Raw genomic sequence first — 23134 nt, 5'->3', positions numbered from 1 at the left:
GCATTCTGATTTGCACCATACTTTAGAAGTAGTGGTTTAAGCAATTCTAAATTTGAGTGCAATCTGATTTGCCCTGTACTTGAGGAATAGTGGTTTAAGCAATCCTTGAACTCACTTATAAGTTTGAAGAACTTTCTTAATACATTGGTTTAAACAAACAACAAGCAGTTACAAGTACATGTTTATTTAAACAAGTATATAAAATAGTTACTGCAGAACGGTATTGAAGAAAAAAATGACGACTTGTCTGGTCAATAAGTAGTGTTTGAGAAGTCAGAGTAATTTTTTCTGTGACAGGCATATTTTGTGACAGTTTGCCACTCTTGTGAAACTTGCCAAAGAATGTTTTGTGCGAAAAGTAATTTGTTCGTCATCTTGTTTGAAGAAATTACTAAAAAAAAATGCCTTGGACTAAAACAGCAAGTAATTTACAAAATGCTGACGCAGACCTGCTGTCACAGCAATAAATCAGTGAAATCGTTTTCTGATAATGCAGCAGTGAAATCGTTCTGAAATTGAAAGCTTTTTGTTGATAAAAAAATATTTAAAAAGCGTTCTTCTTGGGTACGTAAATTATGAAATTGAAATTGTTCTTGCTCTTCACTGGTAAAATAGAATCATAGTCTTTTCATGTCCATTGGTAATTACAAAAAAAAAAAACAACGTTAAGATCGTTTTCATTCATAAATACAGTGTAATTCCCAGCAAACTACTCGAAAGAAATGTAGTCGTTGAGAAATGTTATTTATGCTATGTAATAATACAAACTTTATAAAAAATCTATTTCTGTGTTTTCCACCAAGCTGCTTAACTGAACAATTTTACTGTTTTAAAGTTGGGTTTGATAAAAAACATTTTAATGCGTTTTTGCACAAAAGCAGATTCCATAAGAAATAGAAAAAAATATATATATATTAACTGTTTCACAATAACAAAAATAAATATATATAAATATGCAAGGAAATTATCACAGGCATAATATTCACAGCAAAAATCTTGTAAATTAAATGACGCCTGGTGGCTCTGTTTATATTTTGCATGTATATACATTGTGCAATTATTACATGAATCTGTATTGGTGTTCGGTATTTGTCTGTTTGCAGATTCAAACCAAAAGCTTAAACACGAAGACTTCGTTTACTGTGTATGTATTTCTCTCACATTTATATCGAAACGGTCCACCTTATGTCTTAAATCAAGAAACCGTGCTGTTAAGTCAACGTCAAAACTGATGCCTTAAACAAGTCTTATTGTCAAAACAGTTGCAAAAAGGTTTAAAACTGGACAGCAAATATGATGTTTTATTCAATGCGTTGATTTAGTATGTATCCGGATTACCAGGCAAAGCCAGTTGTTTCATTCGGCGGTAGCTTTGAGCCGTGTTACCCTCGTATGTTGGTGGACGGGAATAATGCGTCAGAGGTGGGCTGTCTGACGTCATTGCGACACGTGGCTGTCTGCTGGATACTGGTTGCTGCTTTTCATCCCAGTGGTCGTAGTCTGTCACGTGACTTTCTCGTCTCCCATGGTGCACTGGTGCATGGCTCTCATGATGCGCTGAAGCATGTTTGTGTGTTTTTTCAAGTCTGCTGTGTTCTGTGGTGAAGATTTCTGGAGTGTCGAGACGGTATTTTTCTGGCCTCTGTTCATTTACTTCATCAAGGTGTCTGGTGTACAAGACTCGAACCTGTTTAAGAAAGAAAGAAACAAAATGTAAAATGAGGAAAAATGACTGCCATACAATCACATAATTCTGAAACCATTTAATGGTGGGAAAGTAGACTGATCATTTGTTAACAACATCCATAGAAATGTCGAATAAATATGAATATGCTTGGATATTTTAGAGAAAACACATACACGCACGCACGCACACACACACACACCGGTGTTCAGTATGGAGAACATGTACAGCAGAATACCAAACACGAAACACGTTTCTATCGTAAACAGATATTATACTTGAAAATGTTATGTTGTGTTGTTCTTTCGGAGACTCGAAAATTAAAGTTTCTTAGTGTCGTGTTAAAAACCCTTTGGCAGAACAATATTCTGTTGATAACTAATTGTCTATGTTTTGAGACTGCCTAGAGAGCGACCTTAATTGTGTCGGTGCGACGTAAACCCCAGTAAAAATGCAGTCGCATTCACCTTTTTCTGACTGAACAGAAAACATCTGCAGAAATAAGGACCACAACTGTTAAGTGGTTAGAGCGGTGGCCCTGAGCCTTTCTTTGAACCTTGGATACTTCTAAGAGGTATATTTCAGGTCTTCCTCCAACATTGTTTGAAAATCATACTTTCAGTCTTATAATGTTCAACCGTGGCCAAAATTTCGTGTTTGGTATTAATAGAACTTTAACAATATCACTGGTGAACAGATTTGAATGAAAATTTAAAACGAAGTAAGTACAACACACCTTTGCCTGGTTCAGGGGAGAACAACAACAACAGATACAGGAAGTGATGAGTGCAATGACGATCTCGTTGAGAGTAAAGAACGCTATCAGCAGAGGTATCAGCCACTCGTGTGCTGATATAGACCCGTCTGTCCTCTGTAAATATGAGAACAAAATCGGTTATGATCTTAGTACTTCAAATATACATCGTAAGCGTGTCAAAGCTGCTATAATTAGATGGGCGGTCTTTTACATGAAAATGATATAAAGAAATTGTTTTACAAAACATAACATATAAAAAGTATGTTTCCCTAGAACACGTGTGTTGTCTACCTGTCTTGGATAAGGATCGACTTAAAAGAACCTAACACCGCAAAACAATGTTCAAAGAACTCTTGCTCTTGCTTCCTAGAGTGCTAAATTTGCCAAAAACGAAGTTTATCATAGTTTTCAGCTGATGTGATTGTTTTTCGCCATTTGCAAACACAAAAGAAAGAGTATCTTTGGTAAGAAAAATAGCGATACAATTTTTTCTCGAAGAAATCGGTTGTCAGACCTATAGGTCCGGTCATTGGCTAATCACTGTCTGGTGTTAATGGTGATCGGTGACCGCTCGTACCGTATTCAGATTTTTTTTTAATCTCCCGCCACAAGTGGTGGGGGGTTATAGGAATGGTCTCCGTCCTTCCGTAACATTTTGTGTCCGCTCTGTGTCTCCTAAATCCCTTGGAAGGATTTTCATGAAACTTGGGTCAAATGATCACCTCATCAAGACGATGTGCAGAACCCATGAGTCAGCCATGTCGGTTCAAGGTCAAGGTCACAACTCAAGGTCAAAGGTTTGAGCCTTCCATTTCGTGTCCGCTCTGTATCTCTTAAACCACTTGAAGGATAATCAGGAAACTTGAATCAAATGATCACCTTATCAAGACGATGTGCAGAACCCATGAGTCAGCCATGTCGGCTCAAGGTCAAGGTCACAACTCGAGGTCAAAGGTTTGAGCCTTCCATTTTGTGTCCGCTCTGTATCTCGTAAACCACTTGAAGGATTTTCATCAAACTTTGGTCAAATTATCACCTCATCAAGGCGATGTGCAGAATTGATGAATCAGCCATGCCGGCTCAAGGTCAAGGTCACAACTTAGAGTCAAAGGTTTGAGCCTTCCATTTTGTGTCCATTCTGTACCTCCTTAACCCCTTGAAGGATTTACATTAAACTTGGGTCAAACGATCACCGCATCAAGAACTCATGAGTCAGCCATGTCAACTCAAGGTCAAGGTCACAACTCAATGTCAAAGGTTTGAGCTCTGTATCTCCTAAAGCGCTTTTAGGATTTTCATAAAACTTGGGTCAAATGATCACCTCATCTAGACGATGTGCAGAACTCATGGGTCAGCCATGTCAGTCCAAGGTCAAGGTCACAGCTCAAGGTCAAAGGTTTACCCTTTCACTATCCATGCCAGTGGCGGGGGATTTAGCGGTCTTTTAGACTGCCTTGTTTTATTATAAAACGTTACTAGAAATAGTAACAAAAAAGCCGTTTAAAACGGTCATTACGGCCTCTGTTGACGAATCCATAATGGCGTAATGCGCCTCACGCGCCATAATCATAATGGTCCCGGGTAACTAGAACGTCATTATGGCGGGTGAAAGGATGTTGAATCATTTTCAGATCGATTATCAAATATTGATGGCATTGTTGATGAAAAAATCAATCAAATAATGCTTTTAAGTTTTTGGGAAAATATGTGAAAATGAAAACACCAAGATAAATATGAAGCGAAGGTCAATAAACGGCTGGTTGTGCCTTCTGGCCATAATGGCACACCTAGTTTCATAATGGCAAGAAGGCACAACCAAGCCGTATATTAACCTCTTAGTAATAAAAATGGAAATGAGACGTAAGTCTTCAAATGAGTTATTGGTTGTTTGCCGACACCAAAACAAAACTAGGAAAAATCGCCATATGACTTAAATTGTGCCGGTCAAACTTTAAACCTAACTAAAATGTCGGCCTAAGTTAACCATCCTTGGCAAATTGTTGCTTCTGAGGACAAGTAAAAACTATGGAAAACTTCGTTATGTGAAATTTGGTTTTTAAAAAAGACGTATAACAGTTCTTTCAACATGGTGATATTCCAAATACAAAGGACACGGCAATAACATGATAATAATACTCGTGATTTACAAACTTTCTGTTCAAACACATTAATGATGCTCATTTTTATGTAAAATGTAAGTTTTGAGTGTCTACGATGAACTGGAAATGTTTTGGAGGCATTACTTCCGAAGTAAATCATACGGTCGAACGGCCTTTAGAAACCGACACTATTGCAAACTAGGCGTTGATTTTGATAGGATTATATTTCGCTAAGCGAACACATGGTTGACTACGACACCAGAGTTTGAGTGTAAGATTCCTCGCTCCTCCCAGGTAAAAATTACTAACATAGGCGTAAGAATCCCGTGTTAAGGTGCTTTACACCAGGCACACTAACGAACTAGGGAAGTTTTAGGAATTGGAGTGTCTTCTTATCTTGCACTATTCGTCATACATATGGTTTACCGGTGGCGACTATACGTATTTTTCCAACTACAGACTATAAGGATCTTTCACTGGTTGAATGTATGGATGGAAATATCTGGCTCGAGGGTAATTGTTTAGGGCGGTAACGAAGCTCCGTCGAGTTACAGGCTAAAACAGTTACCCGAGGGTCAGATCATTCCATCCGCACCCTCAACTAGTGATAGATTCTTTTTCTTGCATGCCGTATTTTTAAATTAATGGAGGAAATAAAGTCAAACGAATGTCTTTCTTTTAAGCACTATTTTATTATAGCAGCGTATGAATTTACGCATTCATTCGTAATTACGTACAGCACGCGAGTCACCTTAGATGAGTTTGTCCAGCACTAGTAAAATAACGAGAAAATCCTGTCCGGGATGAAAGAAAGTTTGCTTCGTATTGGAAGTTTGTCATTTTCTTGCCAATTAGTCCTGATACGTAATCGACCCACAGGATCCAATTAAGGTTATAATGCAGTAATTCGGTCGAAAATGTGCTTCCGTGGTGTAGTCGAAAGAAGTCCCTAATAAATAGATCCTAATTTTTCCATTTTTCGCGCATTTGCGCGTAAATCGGGGGCTGAATGGGCATTATTTCACTCGTGGAATGAATTTTACATAAAATAGGACACGTTTCATGCTAATACTCGCATGTTTTCGAGTTGTTAACTTGAAAACGAAAGTAGGGTGTTTATTCTGGGGACCGCTTTCTGAAATGCGGCAATATGAGGGTACCTGACTTCAGTTGACTTGCATTTCACTGCATACTATTCAACACCCCTTTTTCTTTTCGTTTTCTTGAAGCAAATGTATGGATATCTCGTGGAAAATAGGTCTACGACGGAGTGAAAATCTAGAAACTGTAACAAAATTGGTCTGAAGTAGCTGAATTTTATATGAAACAAAGAACAATTTCTTTTATTGGTATATAGCCTTAACTGACCGCCGTAATAAATGAATTACTGCTGCCCAATAATAGTATACCTTGATTAAACACATTTGAAATAGGCTAGTGCTTACCAAGAATACAATATAGACTTCCACACCAAACAAAGCTGGACCGAAAAGAATGCAACAGAGCACGCTCAGCACGAGAAACGTCATTTTCTGCAAACAAAGTTTTAATGCATTGAAAAAAAAACTCAAAAACATAAACTGGTGTAATGATATGGAACAGGAATATGATAAATTTAATTCTATTTCCTATAATGTATAAAGTAAGTACTTCGTAATCTTTGGACACAGCCTACAAAAAGAGATTTATTCATCATGAGTGACCATCTTTGTATTTATATTCAGTGGATTTAGAAATAGTCTACTCAAAGTCTCGATATATACGTTGTACGAGCCATTCTTTAATATGAATTAACAATAGATAACGTGCACAAAATTTCTTTTACTTACAAAATACGTTAATGTTGTCTTCTGCTGCAGTGACATGCAGCTGCCCATAGAACCCGCAACTATAAACTGAAACACAAACAATAGCTTTATAACATTTTTATAAAGTTGCTTAAACCTTTCTCGGTGCTCGGTGCTGAACACTGCGAGTGTAAGGAGGGGGAGGGGGTGACAAATGGAGTAAAAAATGTACACTAAATGTAAAATTTAACCAACTGATGTTAGTTCTTCAAACCGAACAGGTTCTTGAAATGTTCATATTGAAGTTTTCGTAACTGAATGGACCAATACACGATTTCGCTTTGTATGGGTTTCCAAATTTCATAGGGTTCCGGCTAAGAGTGTGATTTATATAATAGACTTACCCACAATCCGCACCATACTGGCACACAAGCAATTGTTAAAGCTTTGAGGGTGTCATTCTCATAGTGTGATGACGTGTACAGAAACAGGAATAAATCCACAATCCCTAGCAATATACAAAGCACCCCTATTCCAATTTGTAGGGCTCCTAAAAGCTTGAATGACGAGAACGGGAAGTTTTTCACTTTTGAGCTGTCCAGGCCATCGATTGAGTGGACGCTGCTCATTTTTCTTGGTGTTGACGACGCAGTAAATTGTCCGTAATGTGACGGTCTATAAGACCCTCGTCGCGCCTGATCAAGGAACCTTCAAGAAAGAGAAAAACAAACAGTTATTTGAAAATCAGTCAGCTTTTCTCCTCTGCATTATATGTACACTATAACCCTCTTATACGTACGAGTACGAGAAGAGGCATTCAAGTTTGAAAAAAAGTAGTTTTGTTGGTGATACCATACCCCACCAGACGTGTTGTGCCGAATACATTTGGAATCACTTTGTATCATCCGTCCCAAAACATTAAGCGTCAACATGAAATCGCCCCTATTGGATGTACGCACGTATTGAGTGTACGACTGTTACTTGATATGATCAAAGATTGCAATGAGAGCAAGTAATCAGCGCATATGCACCACAACTATATCTTGAATAATTATACAATTGTATTCTCTTAAGTACAGCATTTTCACATTTTAATTAAGACAATTCACATTAAAAACATCAAAAAATTCAATGTAGATCGGTATATTGATAGATGATAAAAAAGGAACTGAAAGGCACAACAACTTTTACTCTGTTTTGAATAACGGTTGTGAAGATATCTCTTATTTATGTGTTCATCATATTTTTTTCACACCGCATATTGAAAGTTAATATAATGTATGACCAAGAGCCATATTTGTAGTTATCTTCCTTTCTGTGTTTTATTGAATGATAACCTTGCATTTTCTAAATGCCATCCCTTACAGCAACAGTCTTAAAACTGAAGACAAAAATGCTCTGGATATTACATAAATAACACAGGCCATGGAGTCTGATATATGGGGCATTTGTAAATTGAGAAAGAAAATGTTTTTATTTTTCAAATGTTGAAAATATCCCATATCACCAGAGCAGGCCTTGTTATTTGTTTTACTATCAGCATTAGCAACGTCATTTCTTTTCTTCGAAACGGGATATAATACTTAAGCAGGAAGTACTCGTCTTCTCAGTCGTTTTATCAAATCATTGGAAACAAAATATCCAACAGGTGATATTCAAAGCAATTACACCTTGACAGTGTTCGACATGGGTATTGTACACCGAGTGTTTACGGGGGAAACTTTACCTATCATCTGCTCTGCTTCCAAACCCACGTAAAGAAAAGCGCTCCAATGATTTGATTCAGTGACTGAAAAGCGCACGGAATGTTTTACTGATTTTGTTTCGTTTTTTGTTTTGGCTACAACACTTTTTCCGTGTTTTCCGTAATAGGATAGAACACGATAGACATGTTTTTAATCGTGTTTCGTAGTCACTATGCAAGTACTACGAATTTCCCGTATTTACCATGGTAGTCAGATAAATAAATGTTCATGGAATGTGTGTGTGTGTGTGTGTGTGTGTGTGTGTGTTTTCCCCATAGTTTTTCTTGTTATCCACGGTAGTCAGATAAAAAGTGTGCACGAAATATCGGCTTTTTCAATGTATCCATAGTTTTCCGTTGTTTTCCAGCGTTTTGTGCAGAAAACTGATTTCATTGTGCAAAATCTGCATTCGGTACCTACGCAAAAACATTCTGTCTTCAGTTGAACCTTGCAAAAATTTCACGCTCAAAATTTCGGTACCTATAGAATGTATTTTTCGTCTTGTCACATATCACATACTCATTCTGCGTTTGCACTGAATGTATCTTTCGCAACTTTGAACCAAAAATACACCCCTGAATTTTATTTTAGGATTGTTTTAATTTATTACATTTTAAAACGGAAAAAGTATATAAAAAACACAACCAAACATGTTTTCATGTCATTGTTTTAGGTGTCATTACGAACAAAAAAAGATAATAATTTAGATGTCTAGTTTCATATGTAAGAAATCACGCTAAAACGTTTAAAATTCTTGATCCTATGCGGTTTTCGAAAACAAAATGATATCATCTGCATATAATAACAAACACATTTTTATGCTACCAATGGCGATCCCTTCAATGCTTTTCAGTTATAAGGTCTCTTCAATATCATTTAAATATATGCTAAATAGAAAGGGAGATAAACTATCACCTTGCCTAAATAGACTTAATAACTTTATGTATATTACTCCGTACACAATATTTGATAAGTTTGAATCAAAGGATATCCCTAACAACAAAATAAATGGCCCTTCTGAAGTACACAAATGCGTAAAAACAGTGTTTCTCCCTTGTCGAAACAGTGACTTCTTAGTGAATTAAGAATAAATATATCATCCCCAGAACTCATTCATTTTGGAAAACCCGCCATAGATGAGCGGGGGTCACAAAGCACATTCTAAAACATTTTACTTGCGGGCTCGAACGTGATTCGAAAAAGCTTCAAGAAGAATTCAGCTATATATATATATATATATACTAACATTGTCCGTTGCAGTTTTATATCGGGTTGTCTGAGAAACTAATATCACCAAAATCAAGTTATTCCCCCGGACTTGAATAATTCATTGCGTTCTTTTAATTAATTTTATTTTCTTTCAGCAAAATGAATAAATATTAGAATATTAGAAAAAATCGAAATATTTCATATCATCTACTGTTAATGAACTGTTTTAAAATCAACAGTACTGAACAAAGTCTCGAAATATATAACATACCTTTTATAATATGCCTCTAAATATTCGTCATCCATTTTTACAACTTTTTTTTAAAAAAATGTTATAACCAAATCTAAGTTAAGCACGTCCACCGCACCAATTATAGAAAAAAAGTTCCTCTTTTCAGATTAACACTTTTCAACAAACGTTTGTTTTAAATCTCCGTTTTTATTTTATTTGGCACTTTGATTAAACACTATATTTATTTTCATTAATCATTAAATAAATTCGTTATATGTTTTTGCTTCTTTTTGGAAGAGAAAACGTATCTATTTTTTATATATATTTTTATGCAGATATAAAATTAAATTTCATTTTTCGGATTATTCATCCACATTTGAAAATTGAAACGAAATCCTAGTTTTTTACAATTTACTATAATAAATTTCATTAAACACTCCTCACTGGAGTATTATCTAATATTAAGTCATATCGGCACAGATAAATCAAATTAATATTTCAGTTTATTTTAGGACAAATAAACATTGGTGTCCAAACAAATCAAAGAACGCCGTTTTACCGGACACAAATTTTGATGAATGTTATCTGCTAATAACCGCATGTTTGACTTTCTAAAAGGATTTTGTCATTCTGAACGTAGAAATTACAAAATTTCACAATTGAGGAATGCAATCACGAAATTCTAACTTATCTGTGTCTATATTTTGACGATTGCTGGCCAAACAAATGAAAATTTTGGGATCAGACGGAACTGCATTTGGATAGACGTTTTATTGAAACCACAAAAAGTACATTAAAATCCCATTAAATTCATTCATCCACTACTTACATTATTTAATAGATCCGTTGTTGAAAGGAAACGCTCCTCCTTTTTAAAGCAAAAAACGTCTATATATCCTTGTTCCCCATAAAACAGGTCATATAAAACTCTTACAAAAACTTGAAAAAAAATAGAAGAAAAAATATATATAAATATATATTTCGCGTACTGGTTTGAGGCAAGTCTGACTGATCTTTGGGATTCAAGCAATGTTGATGTTCTATTTATGTTGTACATCACATGGGGTAATACATTCAACGACTTGTTTTTAATACATCCCAGCACAGTTTCAAAATTTAAATGGGAATAACATATCTAAGTTTGGAGGTTTTTTGATGATTTTTTATGACAATGTTTGTCATTTGAGCCGTGCCATGAGAAAACCAACATAGTGGGTTTGCGACCAGCAAGGATCCAGACCAGCCTGCGCATCCGCGCAGTCTGGTCAGGCTCCATGCTGTTCGCTGACGGTTTCTCTAATTGCAGTAGGCTTTAAAAGCGAACAGCATGGAGCCTGACCAGACTGCGCGGATGCGCAGGCTGGTCTGGATCCATGCTGGTCGCAAACCCACTATGTTGGTTTTCCCATGGCACGGCTCATTTGTTTATGTTAAGATTTATATTTGTTACTCAAGTATACATTAAAGGAAAATGTAACAAAATTGAACAGCTAAATAAGTTATGCAATGTATATTTACTACTTGAAATACATCACAACAATCCAGTCGATATGTGGAACGAATTAAAGCAGTATGCCTGCAGATTGATATCATTTCTGAGACAAAACATTTCTATAATAAAAGATTTTAGTTTAATCATATTTTATTGCTTATTACTATTTACATTTATAATAACAAATATATGTAAAAAAATGTACATGTACAGCCAAGAAAATAAGCAAATGGGTCGGGCCACGAGTTCTTACAACATCAGTAAACGGCCCTTCCCAACAGAAATAACATAAAGTAACTAGGCGGGAAAAACAAAATAAATATGAGAAGTTGTGTTATTATTTATTGAAATAATTTGTAATTAAATGATGATGAGAGAGAGAGAGGGAGAGAGAGAAAGAGAGAGAGAGGCGGCGCTTGTCCAGCATTTTAAAGTGTCGTCTATTAGTTAAGACATTTTTTTATATTTAAGAAAATGTCATTAGAATCTGCCTATATGTTTCATATATTTTTGAACTTGTAGAAAGATGAATGTGTTTTCATCTTCCGTATATTTATCATTCCCAAATAGAATTGTTAGGTTTAGCGGATGAAAAATACGTGTCTCGTGAAACAAAACGGTTCTCTGAGTATGATAATTTTTACAGTTAAAGAAAAAATGATTGGCGTCTTCGTTTTGATGAACACATTCACATGAAGAGTTGTTACGTAAATGATTGTGAAAAAGATCAGCATTCAGGTTACTACAACCGTTGCGTTTCGGTCACCAATACAAAAATATTTAGGAACTGTATCTGCTTTGTATTTTGCCTTTAATCTGGTTTTGAAAATACTCAATGAATCTGAGTTTCTAATGTCCATTTCAAGGTTGTTCCAGAGGGAAGTGGCAGATGGAATAAAAGATGAGTTATATATCTGGGTACGTCGGGCTAATATTGTACGTAGTCATTGCTATTACGAAGTCGGTATGAGTTTGATTCAGATACAGTTCCGGGAAATAAATCAGCCAGACAATCTGGTAGCTTTCCTTGTTTTGCTTTGTATACAGTAGTTAGTTTTTGAATAATACGTCTGTCTTTTAATGAAACCCAGCCTATTTCTGTTATTAATTTTTCAATGGAGACAGATCGGGTTAGTCCCGTGACAACTCTCGCAGCCTCATACTGTAGCTTTTCTGGAGATTGCTTTTCGTATTCAGTACACCCATCCCATACAACAGAAGCATACTCTAATAGGGGTCTCAAGTACGAAATATATATCTGATTTAGTGAATTACGATTTATTTTAAACTTTAAAGCTCGCATAGATCCAAGAACTTTGGATGCTAATGAGATGATGTTATTAATATGATCATGCCATTTCCCATCTGATCTAAATGTTAGTCCTAAATGTTTATGACTTTCGACAAAGTCGAGATGAATATTATTAAATCTCAACGCAGGTTTGCGTTCTGACCCTAAGGCAAAAAATACCACTTCAGTTTTGTTTGGATTAAATTCAACGAGCCATTGCTTAGACCAGTCACTAATTTTCTGAAGATCAGAATTTAAAGTATTTTGCATAAAGCTGATGTTTGAAGCTGAAACAGCTAACGAGCTGTCATCAGCAAATAAGCGTGTAACATTCAATAGATTTTCAGTAATATCGTTAACATAGATTAAAAAGAAGAGAAGTCCAAGCACTGAGCCCTGGGGAACACCATCTTAAGCATATTTCGTATCAGAAAAAGAAGATCCAACAAACACTTTTTGATTACGTTCTTTAATTTCTTTTTACCCATAGCAAAAGATTACCATCAATACCATTTTGTTTAAGTTTGAAAATCAGACCCTCGTGCCACACTCGATCAAATGCCTTTGAAATGTCATAGAACACCATACATGTCGGTATTTTAGAATCGAATGACTGACAAATTTGACTGTAAATATCTATTAACTGATACACTCTTGAATGACCTGGTATGAAACCTGACTGCTTTGTGTATTGTAAATTATTTAAATGTAAATGGTTGTAAAAATGTTTAAACATGATTCTTTCCATAATTTCCCCAATGCAACTGATAAGAGAAATTGGCCTGTAGTTGGAGGGAGTGTTTTTGTTTACTTTTTTTTAAAAAGCGGCATAACTGTAGCCGACTTCCATATGTTCGGGTATTCACAATCGTGTAGTGACCTATTATTTAACATGCTTAATGGTTTATTAATAGTATTCTTACACTCCCATGGCTAATTTCATCCGGGCCTGACGCTTTATTAACTAACAAGACTGGTCTAATATCAGTAAGTTCTTCTTCAGTTATCATGAATTCTTCCAGTATGTTCCTAGTTTTTAGTGTGAATTGAGGAAGTTTAGATTTATGAGTCGACGGTTGAGATGGAAACAAAATAATCATTTAAACAATTTGCTTTTTCTTTTTCAGAAGTAAAATTGAAAGTGTTGTTGTTTACGCATAATTCTAGTGATTCTAGAGATTATTTCATGCGTATTTTCAATCTCCGTTTGCTGAAACAGAATCAAAGACGTAAATATTTTCCATATTGACGTGCATTTCATATCGTGTGCGATTTTTGACACTGAGGCAACATGGACAAACAAAAAGTTAGAACTGTTTTACTTGCTGCAAGTATGAAAAACTTTTAAAAAATCGTGAACTCTAGAGTTCTATTTGACTGACACTACGAACATACGTCTATGAATTCAGTTGAAACCCCGGTATAAAAAATGGGTTAATATGAAAAACACCCGCAAAAGCAAATATAGAGTCGTTGTTTTGAGCATATTTTGTAAACAGTCCGTTCTTGTTTAAAACTTCAGGTAGACTAGCCACCAGACTGATAATAAAGAATTTGTTACAAAATTAAAAATAGTGATTTTTGGAAGGTGATTTATCAAAGTTACTTATTCCCAGTAAAAATAGTTCAACATACTTTGAATATATATCAATTTACAACAAATAACTATCGTCTGTATGCCTTTTCTTAACATCTTTTTACTTTACAGTGGCTGTGTATATCACCAAATCGCAGTATATTAATTTACAACAAATAACCATCGGCTGCATGCCTTTACTTAACATCTTTTTACTTTACAGAGGCTGTATAATTATATTACCATATCGCAGTGTATTAATGATATGGTTAGCCATGGGTTTCTAACTATCAAAGTGTTGTTAGGGTTTGTGTCATTTTTGGAATGTTTTTTTTTCATACACGTACTAACCTAAATCACCTTCCATCAGTACTTTGATTTATTTACACTCAGTTCCAAAAGAAAGTGTGCACTTAGTTTTCTGTTATTTTTTCTCGGTTATTTTCATGAAAACTTATAATGTTTGGTACCAAAATTTAAATCAGTTCGTAAACAAATTGGTGTGCATTTTAGAATTTGAGTTGCAGTCGCTTTAAATGGTTGCTTTTAATCGAAATAGGACAGGTGTTTGAAATATTTAAACTTAAAAAGTGCACACTTTCTTTTGGAACTGAGTATACGTTATTGTGACAAATGAAAGTGTAATTTACAGATTTTCTCAGATGACTGAGTCTAATATTATCATATGATATTGGACCCAAGATATAGACTGGCTATATTCACAATTTTAAAAATAAAAATTCAAAAATATATATCATAGTCTATAAACTAGTCAAGTTTCCAGGCAACAACACCTTTTTAGACTAACGTCTCGTCGAAGGCGTGATTTGCGGTGCATCTGCAGAAATGCGCGGATCTTAATGAAATTTTTATGTCGTATTAATGGGTCATATAAAACCAAACTTCCCTCCCCGCCTTTCCGTACAATGATTAAGGCTTTCAAAATATGCACACATAAAAAACATTATATCATCCGTGAGTCATCACATCAACAAACATCTGGTTGATATTTTCAAAATTTAGAAAGACTTGTGTCTGTTTGGATAAACGTAAAGAGGCACGCTAACATATGCATACCATTTTTTTTCTCGAAATTTAGAAAGAGGGTTTATGTGTTAGCATAATTGTAAAAACGTAAAACAAAGTAAATCAGAGAGCTTAAAACATAGTTTATTTATTAACAAGAGCTGTCCATAAGATAGCCAATTATTGTCCTAGAAGCAGGAAAATGTTACCCTAAATGTTACCCTAAATGTTAAATGATAACTATAGTTTCAATCCAGTATCTGCATTAGTTTTGGAGATAGTAACTTGCATGCAAAACTTTAACTAAAAGTGTTATGTTCAAAAGGGGACATAATTTGACCAAAATGCATGTCAGAGTTATGGGACTTGATGCAATCAACTAGTTTTATAATCCCGAAGGCACATGTGAAGTTTCAATTTTATATCTGCATTTGTTCTGCAGATAGTAACTTGCACGCAAAACTTTAACCAGAATTTTCTAAGTCTAAAAGGGGGTATAATTTGCCCAAAATACATGTCAGAGTTATGGGACTTGACCCAGTGAGGTTGGTAACTGATCTAGAAAAATAAAAAATAAGTTTCAAATCTATAAGCCTTTAAGTAATAGCTGTATGTACTTGCACGCAAAACTTTAACCAGGATTTTTAAGTCCAAAAGGGGGCATAATTTGGCCAAAATGCAGGTCAGAGTTATGGGATTTGATGCTATCAACTAGTTTTATAACCCCGAAGACACGTGTGAAGTTTCAATTCAATATCTGCATTAGTTTTGGAGAGAGTAACTTGCATGTAAAACTTTAACCAGGATTTTCTAAGTCCAAAAGGGGGCATAATTTGATCAAAATACATGTCAGAGCTATGGAACTTGACCTAGTGAGGTTGGTAATTGACCTAGAAAAAAGAAAAAAATAAGAATCAAAGCTATATGCCTTTAAATGATAGCTGTATGTACCGTTGCATGCAAAACTTTAACCAAGTTGTGACGCCGACGCCGACGCCAGGGTGAGTAGAATAACTAGTCTATCGAATAGTCGAGCTAAAAATACAGTTTGTAAAATAATCTGTTTGTAACGAAGTAGCCTTGATATTTTATGAAAAGTAGATGAAGTTTTGTAAACTAAATACGCTGGTTTTATTTACTTCATGATGTACATCAGGAAACATGTCAGTTCAAACGTATGAGATTCATTAAACATTACTATTTCAAGTTAGACACAAATCATTTTTTAAGAAAAAATATACCTCAGAGAGGTTTATATTTACTGTCATTGCTCTCTTAAAACAAACCCCGTATTGAAACCTAACCTAACCAGGACTCTGACTGATATCAAGACAAAAATTTTGATTGCGCTGAAATATGAAATACCTTTGAAACATATTTATAACTTAAAGACTGCATGGTTAAATGTTTTATGAAACCTGTTCATTCTTTCTTGATTATTTGAGCTAAAAACGTTTTTCAAGTAGTGGCGTCAAGATGTCTTTTAGTATTTTAAGTAACGACAAGATTTTCATTTTTTGAAATCCACTTGAAACCCAGAAGAGGCACCGTGATTGTGGAATGTCTCCTGTAAACTTAGAAAGTGAATGGCTCATACATCATACTTCACAGTAATTTCTATCTGTACTTTATCTGTGGTCCACAAGTTGTTTTCGTACCAGGAAATGCAAGTTTATATATCGATGGAGGTCTAGTTATCAGCGACTTTCTAAATTTGTATAAGTCAATTGAAATCATTTGTGGTTGAAAAAAAGATTACTTTGTCATGCTGATTTTCAAATATTAGATTAATTTGATCAGCCGTACCAGTAAATGTATGGTTAATCCGTCTTTCCATCCTGTATATACATACTTTATAATTATAATAACAATAAAAAAAAGTGATGATGATGATGATGATTATTATTATTATTATTATTATTATTATTGTGTAATGATAATAATATCATTAAACGGAGGTTTACACTTATGCCTAGTTCACATTTGGCCTGCGATGCGTCAGCGAAGCCCGTATACTGCCCGTATCATCCTTTCCGTGCGGAGGCAGGAAGCGTCAGTGCGATCTTCGTACGGATTCACGGGCTCCGAAGTCTCTACGATTTTGTTTAGCGAAAAGCTATACAAATTTGAAAAAAAATCTTAAGCCAGTAGCCCGTAGGCATGTCGCAACTGGCATTGCACAATCCCCGCACGGGCATCGTTAGGAGGCTGCATGTTGATCGTGCAGCCAACTCACGATATTTTCGTAGACATGACATGGTGCCCAAAAGAAATCGTACGGAGATTGTAGACTCATGGGACCTTCTCACGGCCCTCGCACAGCGGCTGCAAGGTTGCCGCTGGCTGCCCGTGCAGTACCCGTGAAATCGCAAAGATCATCGAGTAATCATCGTGCGGCAACCCCATTGCCGTGCGGCGGCCTTGATATGGGCAAAAATGTTCAGATGGTTATATATATTAGTCATCTCCAGAATGCCTTCAATATTCGTCTCTTCAGAGAAATGATATTACCGCTAAGACTCAGAGTGGCATACCTGCGGTTGCAGTTGAGGCAGGTCAGGAGAAGAGAGCAGGCAATGATTGCAACTCTGGCCGCAATATGAGCAACAGGCCCGACAGATGCACAGGGAGAGGACGGTGTGGATTAAGCCCTTGCTGCTGAGACGGGTCACCCTGGAACACTACAACACCCTGATGCAGGATTTGATGCGGACATAGCACGGGGACTTTAAAGCCTGCCTCAGAATTGAGCCACCCATGTTTCGGGAGACGGTGGACCCCAGAATTTCTATGTATCAAGACTGCCGTCTATGTTTGCCTGTCGGCCTCTACACGGAAGCCGTACGGGCGTTGTACGATTTCACTGGGAAGCTTGCGGAGGCTGCACAGCAACTGCACTGAAGTTGCACGATTTTCGTATAATCTCCGCGCAGCGTCCGTACGGATTTCTCCCGAGCTTCCCTTGACAGCCTGTAGAAATGCACGATGCTCGTATATAATATCATACGCCGTAGTCCGTAGCCCCCCCCCCCCCCCCCCCTCGCCCCACGCCCACTTACGATGCCCCAAAACTGCAAGGAAAATCGTACACTAATTTATCGCACGGCGTCCAGGTCAAATGTGAATTAGGCATTACTGGCTAAAACCAAATAACTACCTCACATGCAACCGAGCTTAGGAATCGCGCTCGTGCGCTCGTACAGCACTAGTGAAAACAAGTGCGCCTTTCAGCTGAACAATCAAAGACATTGCCACTTGGTCCAAGCATTCCGAATTTTTTGCTTTGTTGTATGACCTTCAGTTGTCGCAGAACACACCATCTCTTTTGAAGTAATACTATGCTTATTTATTTTTGCATCTTTAATTTCAGCGCCCTCGTGTCTCATTTTCATTAATTCCATATTTTTGTTAATTTACGACATTGAAATAGATTATACCACCTGTCCGTCATTACCATGGCCATTTCTGTAACTTTGTCACGGATTGTGATATATCGGTGTATTTTAAGTTTACGAATGCTATTTATTTAATATTAGCTGTGAATATGACTTGAGTTTTGTTTTGTTAATCACCACAGAGTACGCTTTACTAGTATAAACAACATGGGTACATATGAGGGGATGTGATCATGACCTCTGCTGGGTTCAGACCCGCACCTTCAGATTTAAGTGACCGAAATACAGTATCGCGATTAAATGCAGCCGAAACACTGTATCGCGATCTATACCCAGTATTGTAATAATATGACATGCATTCATACCCGAAAGGTTTAAGGAACAATCGTTTTCCAGCGTTGTTATATGGTTATACGCCCAAATTTTCAAGCTCAATGGCTAAATGTGTTTTATTCATTTAATATTCAGAGAAAAAATAATTCTTAATTGCCAAAGAATCATTTCTTTGGGGTCAAAGTCCCGTTAAACTGAATTGTTGTCAATGCTGAAATACTATAGCATAACGAGTTCAAAGTTTGACAACTACATCGCTGACGGAGACACTCAAATCACTCACAGTAGGTAAAGCTGCTGGGTCCGATAACCTAAATAACAAGATTCTGAAGGAACTCTAAGAGGAGCTTGCAAGACCACTCTGTCAGCTTTTTAACAAGTCCATCAACACTGGTCGATTGCCATTCGACGTATGCGCTGTTTTATAAGAAAAATGATCCACATCTAGTTTCTAACTACAGACCTATATCGCTTCTCAGCACTATCAGCAAAACACTAGAAAAAGTCATTCATAAGCACGTTTTTAAAGCTCTTTAGAACAAACAACACTATCTCAGCTCTCCAATCTGGATTTGTTCCTATTGACTCAACTACCAACCAACTTGTTTCTATATAAATACTTTTTGTAAAGCATTAGATGTAAGCAAAGAAGTCCGCACAGTCTTCTGTGATATCTCTAAAGCCTTTGACCGCGTATGGCACAAAGGCCTTCTGTTCAAGCTGGAATCTACCGGTATATCTGGATGTCTGTTAAATTGGTTTTGTGACTACTTATCCACGAGAGTGCAGAAAGTGGTTCTTCCAGAAGGTTCTTCTAATACTGTATATATCTCGGCAGGGGTACCACAAGGTTCTATTCTTGGTGATCTTCTTTTCATCGTCGTTTTTTTTTTTTTTTTGGTTGGGTTTAACGTCGCACCGACACAATTTTAGGTCATATGGCGACTTTCCAGCTTTGATGGTGGAGGAAGACCCCAGGTGCCCCTCCGTGCATTATTTCATCACGAACGGGCACCTGGGTAGAACCACCGACCTTCCGTAAGCCAGCTGGTTGGCTTTCATCGTCTTTATCAACGACATTGTCCTTAATATCAGTTCAACTATCAGACTCTTTGCTGATGATACTAGCCTGTATATTGTTGTTGACAATCCCATCACTGCTGCGGGAACCCTAAGTTCGGACGTAATGAAAATAGATGAGTGGGCAAATGAGTGGCTGGTTGATTTCAACCCTAAAAAAACAGTATTTCTTCTCATTTTTCGTAAAACTAATAAACCCCTACGTCCTTCTTTGTATATGAATGGTGTTCCGATCAACGAGGTGACGTCTCACAAGCATCTTGTTATATTCTCGATATACGACGAAAACTGGCACGAACATATTGACAGCATCAAAGAAAAAGCATGGAAACGAATAAACATAATTTGAGAACCTTAAAATTTATTCTTGACCGCAAGTGTCTTGAAACTATCTATCTGTCTTTTATACGGCGTCTCCTGGAGTATTCTGATGTCGTATGGGATAACATTACCCAGCATGATGAATTTGAACTTCGGAAAATCTAACTCGAAGCATGCAGAATTATCACTGGAGCCACCAAACTCGTTTCTTTTGATAATCTTTACAAAGAAACTGGTTTCCAACCCCTCAAAGTCAAAAGACAAAAACACAAGCTCACTCTTTTCTTCAAAATGAAAATTCATTTAACTGCATAGTATCTTTCGTCCTTGGTACCTGAAACTGTTGCACAAACATCCGTAAACAATCATAGAAATGCCGTCGATTCTAGAAACCTGCATTGTCACACTCAACTTTTTGCCAACTCCTATCTGCCATCAACTGTCACTGACTGGAACCAGCTACCATTAGATCAAAGGAATTCCGCCACTTTAAGCATCTTCAAAAGACAACTTTATTCAGACGTTCTGAAAGTCCAATGTCATTATTATGCAGGTGAACGCAAATACCAGATTCTTCGTGCAAGACTTCGGACTCACTGCAGCTCTCTGAATAAACATCTATTATCAAAACATATTGTAAACAGTCCATTGAGTGTGAGGGGGAGTTGGTGGTGGTGGGGGTGGGGGGGGGGGGGGGGAGGAGTTACAGAACACATATTATTTCTTATTCAGATGTCCTTTATATCAAAGAGAACGCACAGATCTCCTAAACAATATTATGCCAATAACCACGGTTACACTAAATACATTGTTATATGATGATCGCTCACTATATTTCTTCCATATGTATATAAATATATATAGAAAACAAAGACATTTGATCCGTAATTTAAATACTATTAACATTTTTAACTGTGATAATAGCTTTGTGTCCCAGGTTCCATGCCATCGTACCCATACTACACAGCTTTAAGAAAAGTCCTTAAAACTCCGTGTCTATAGTGACATTTCTGACCTATTATTCTCAATTTCTCTATTTCGCTTCCTTCTTTCCTATCCTATTTTTTTTAAGATATCAATATATAACAAATCTCAGATTTAAGTTTATGTAAATAGTTCAATTTTTATATCCGAAAATTTATTCTTTTCCAAGCCTATTTTATCCTACAGTCTGACAAATTTGTCTCATACCATATTGATAAACGAAGAAACTGCAAGCTGAACATGTAAGATAGATTATTTATTTTGTTACCGTTGAAATTATATTATGTATAGGCAAAGAGTGTCTAAAAATGCTATTAGCTTCCTACTCAATCCTCTATGTTGATATAAGTAACATTGTAACAATTGCAATTCTGTTTAATTAAACCAAATACATCGTTCATGTGTGGCTGTTTTGTTGGATTCCAATTCATATCATTCGTGATACCGGAGCCTCATTCGTGATAACTTCTCCGGTATCACGAATGTTTGTTCGTCAGTGTTGTGTGGTCATATGCGCTTTTGCACGTTTGTATCGATTTTTTTTCTACAATGTAGAATTTCATTAGACTCTGCTGTTTTCGAAACTTCAGAATATACTTAGAAAATTCAGCAAATAAAAAATATAGGGTCGTGTGCTTGATTTTTTGCTAGACTGATTTGAAAAATTTGGACCTCACGCAATGTTTCATAATGGGAGTCTATGGGAAAATCACTGATAACTTTCATAACATTTTCGCGAATAGAAATTTTTCTACAATGTAGATTTTAAAGAAATTTTTCACAGTTGTAAATTAAGATATGACCTATAATGTGGTGAAATAAAATGTATAGCTCCAGAACTACCTTAAGCCAGTAACTACCAAATTTCGGCCGAATGCGTCGCGAGGTATCGTTGAATGTACAGCTTTATTATCGTCATATAGGTCTTCATAACCGTAAGTGTTTCTGGTAAATAGCGTTGGAAATGATACACCTCTTGAAGGGTAAGAGAATCATCATTATCGTCATTATCACCATCACCATCAGTTTGATATTTCACTGTCATTATCATCAGTTTTACCACCACTTTTAACTTTTGCTACGGACTGACGGACGAAGTATGCATCCCTTGAAATATTTCGGAGACTATAAAGACAATAAAATAGTTTATTTTAAATAGCTAAATTACATGAAATTTTATCTATACCAGGATACAAAGTTATTGTTTATTTGGATCATGGTGTTGATCATGATGATGATTGTAATGATGATAGTAGCGCTTATGATAGATAAAAAGGAATTAGCGATAATGATGATGATGATGATGATGTCTACTGTAATAATGATGTCGACGTGATTCATCATCAGCTTGAATATCAAATGTGATGATATTTTTGTATTTATTTTCATTCGATGCTCTGGCATTATCAGCAGTTTACTTTGAGTACTAGTAACTTATTTTCGCGAACGAAGCTTGATCGATCCAGAAGCATTCTTGTATTGTCTACAATGGTCCCGTTATAGTGGCCATTTATTTTGTTTAGATGGCATTGTTTGCGACACAAACTCCATTTATGTGCATCAGCTTATCATTACATCAATTTGCGGTTTTGCACTACCAAACTGCATTTTGTCTAACGCAATATGGTAGTGAATTTTAAAATTTAACCGAGTTTTGGTAAAACTACAAAATAGCGTTCTTCCCATTTTGAGGTCCCCTTTAAAGTTACAGAAGCAGGCAGTCAGTGTGTCTGTTGACATTTCATAAAAATACTTATCTGGTAGTGAGTTATTGTACGAAGATCACACAGTGCGGCGTTCTTTGTTTGAACATAGTCTGGTACTAACCAGAATAACAATTTCTTTTATTTTATTTTTTTTCGAGATGGCTAATTCCTTATTTGCAAAGCTGTTCAAAGAGAAAATACAAACAGACGTCGCTTTCTGCAACAATTTGTACAAGAATATCCCTATATCTAAACACTTACCATTTTATACAAAATAAATATATAAAAATCACAGACGTTTATCAAATTTTATCCAGTAGATCTCTAGAGATTTAATTGTCTCTCCAACGTATTAATTTCTCATGAAATTAAGTCCATAAAAATCCGCACACTTTTAATAACTTTCATACGGACGTG

At 36.1% G+C, this 23134-nt stretch overlaps 1 protein-coding gene across 3 annotated transcripts; it reads right to left on the bottom strand.

The window, feature by feature from the left end:
* Positions 1-168: 168 nt before the first annotated feature.
* Positions 169-23134, bottom strand: LOC123560208 (uncharacterized). 3 transcript variants are annotated; one of them, XM_045352456.2, is made up of 6 exons: positions 22979-23134; positions 6732-7035; positions 6370-6435; positions 5986-6072; positions 2421-2555; positions 169-1687 (listed from the first exon to the last, which is right to left on the bottom strand). In XM_045352456.2, exons 2-6 carry the CDS (start codon positions 6954-6956, stop codon positions 1319-1321), a joined length of 882 nt encoding a protein of 293 aa, XP_045208391.2. In that variant the 5' UTR covers positions 6957-7035; positions 22979-23134; the 3' UTR covers positions 169-1318. The 3 variants fall into 3 exon arrangements, with proteins under 3 accessions (XP_045208391.2, XP_045208390.2, XP_045208389.2); XM_045352455.2 differs by lacking the exon at positions 22979-23134 and adding an exon at positions 10343-10550; XM_045352454.2 differs by lacking the exon at positions 22979-23134 and adding an exon at positions 9553-10142.

Source organism: Mercenaria mercenaria, chromosome 10, assembly GCF_021730395.1.
Source record: "Mercenaria mercenaria strain notata chromosome 10, MADL_Memer_1, whole genome shotgun sequence".
NCBI classification, from domain to species: domain Eukaryota; kingdom Metazoa; phylum Mollusca; class Bivalvia; order Venerida; family Veneridae; genus Mercenaria; species Mercenaria mercenaria.
The sequence above is the reverse complement of the archived record's forward strand: the minus strand, read 5'-3'. Positions and strand labels throughout refer to the sequence as shown.

Excerpts from the sequence above, each read along its gene's own strand:
- LOC123560208 (XM_045352454.2), bottom strand. The coding sequence starts at position 9,587 with ATGGATGACGAATATTTAGAGGCATATTATAAAAG. Across the intron at positions 6,436-6,731 it reads CAGTATGGTGCGGATTGTGG|TTTATAGTTGCGGGTTCTAT; the intron begins GTAAGTCTATTA and ends TTTGTGTTTCAG. Across the intron at positions 6,073-6,369 it reads AGACAACATTAACGTATTTT|AAAATGACGTTTCTCGTGCT; the intron begins GTAAGTAAAAGA and ends CTTTGTTTGCAG.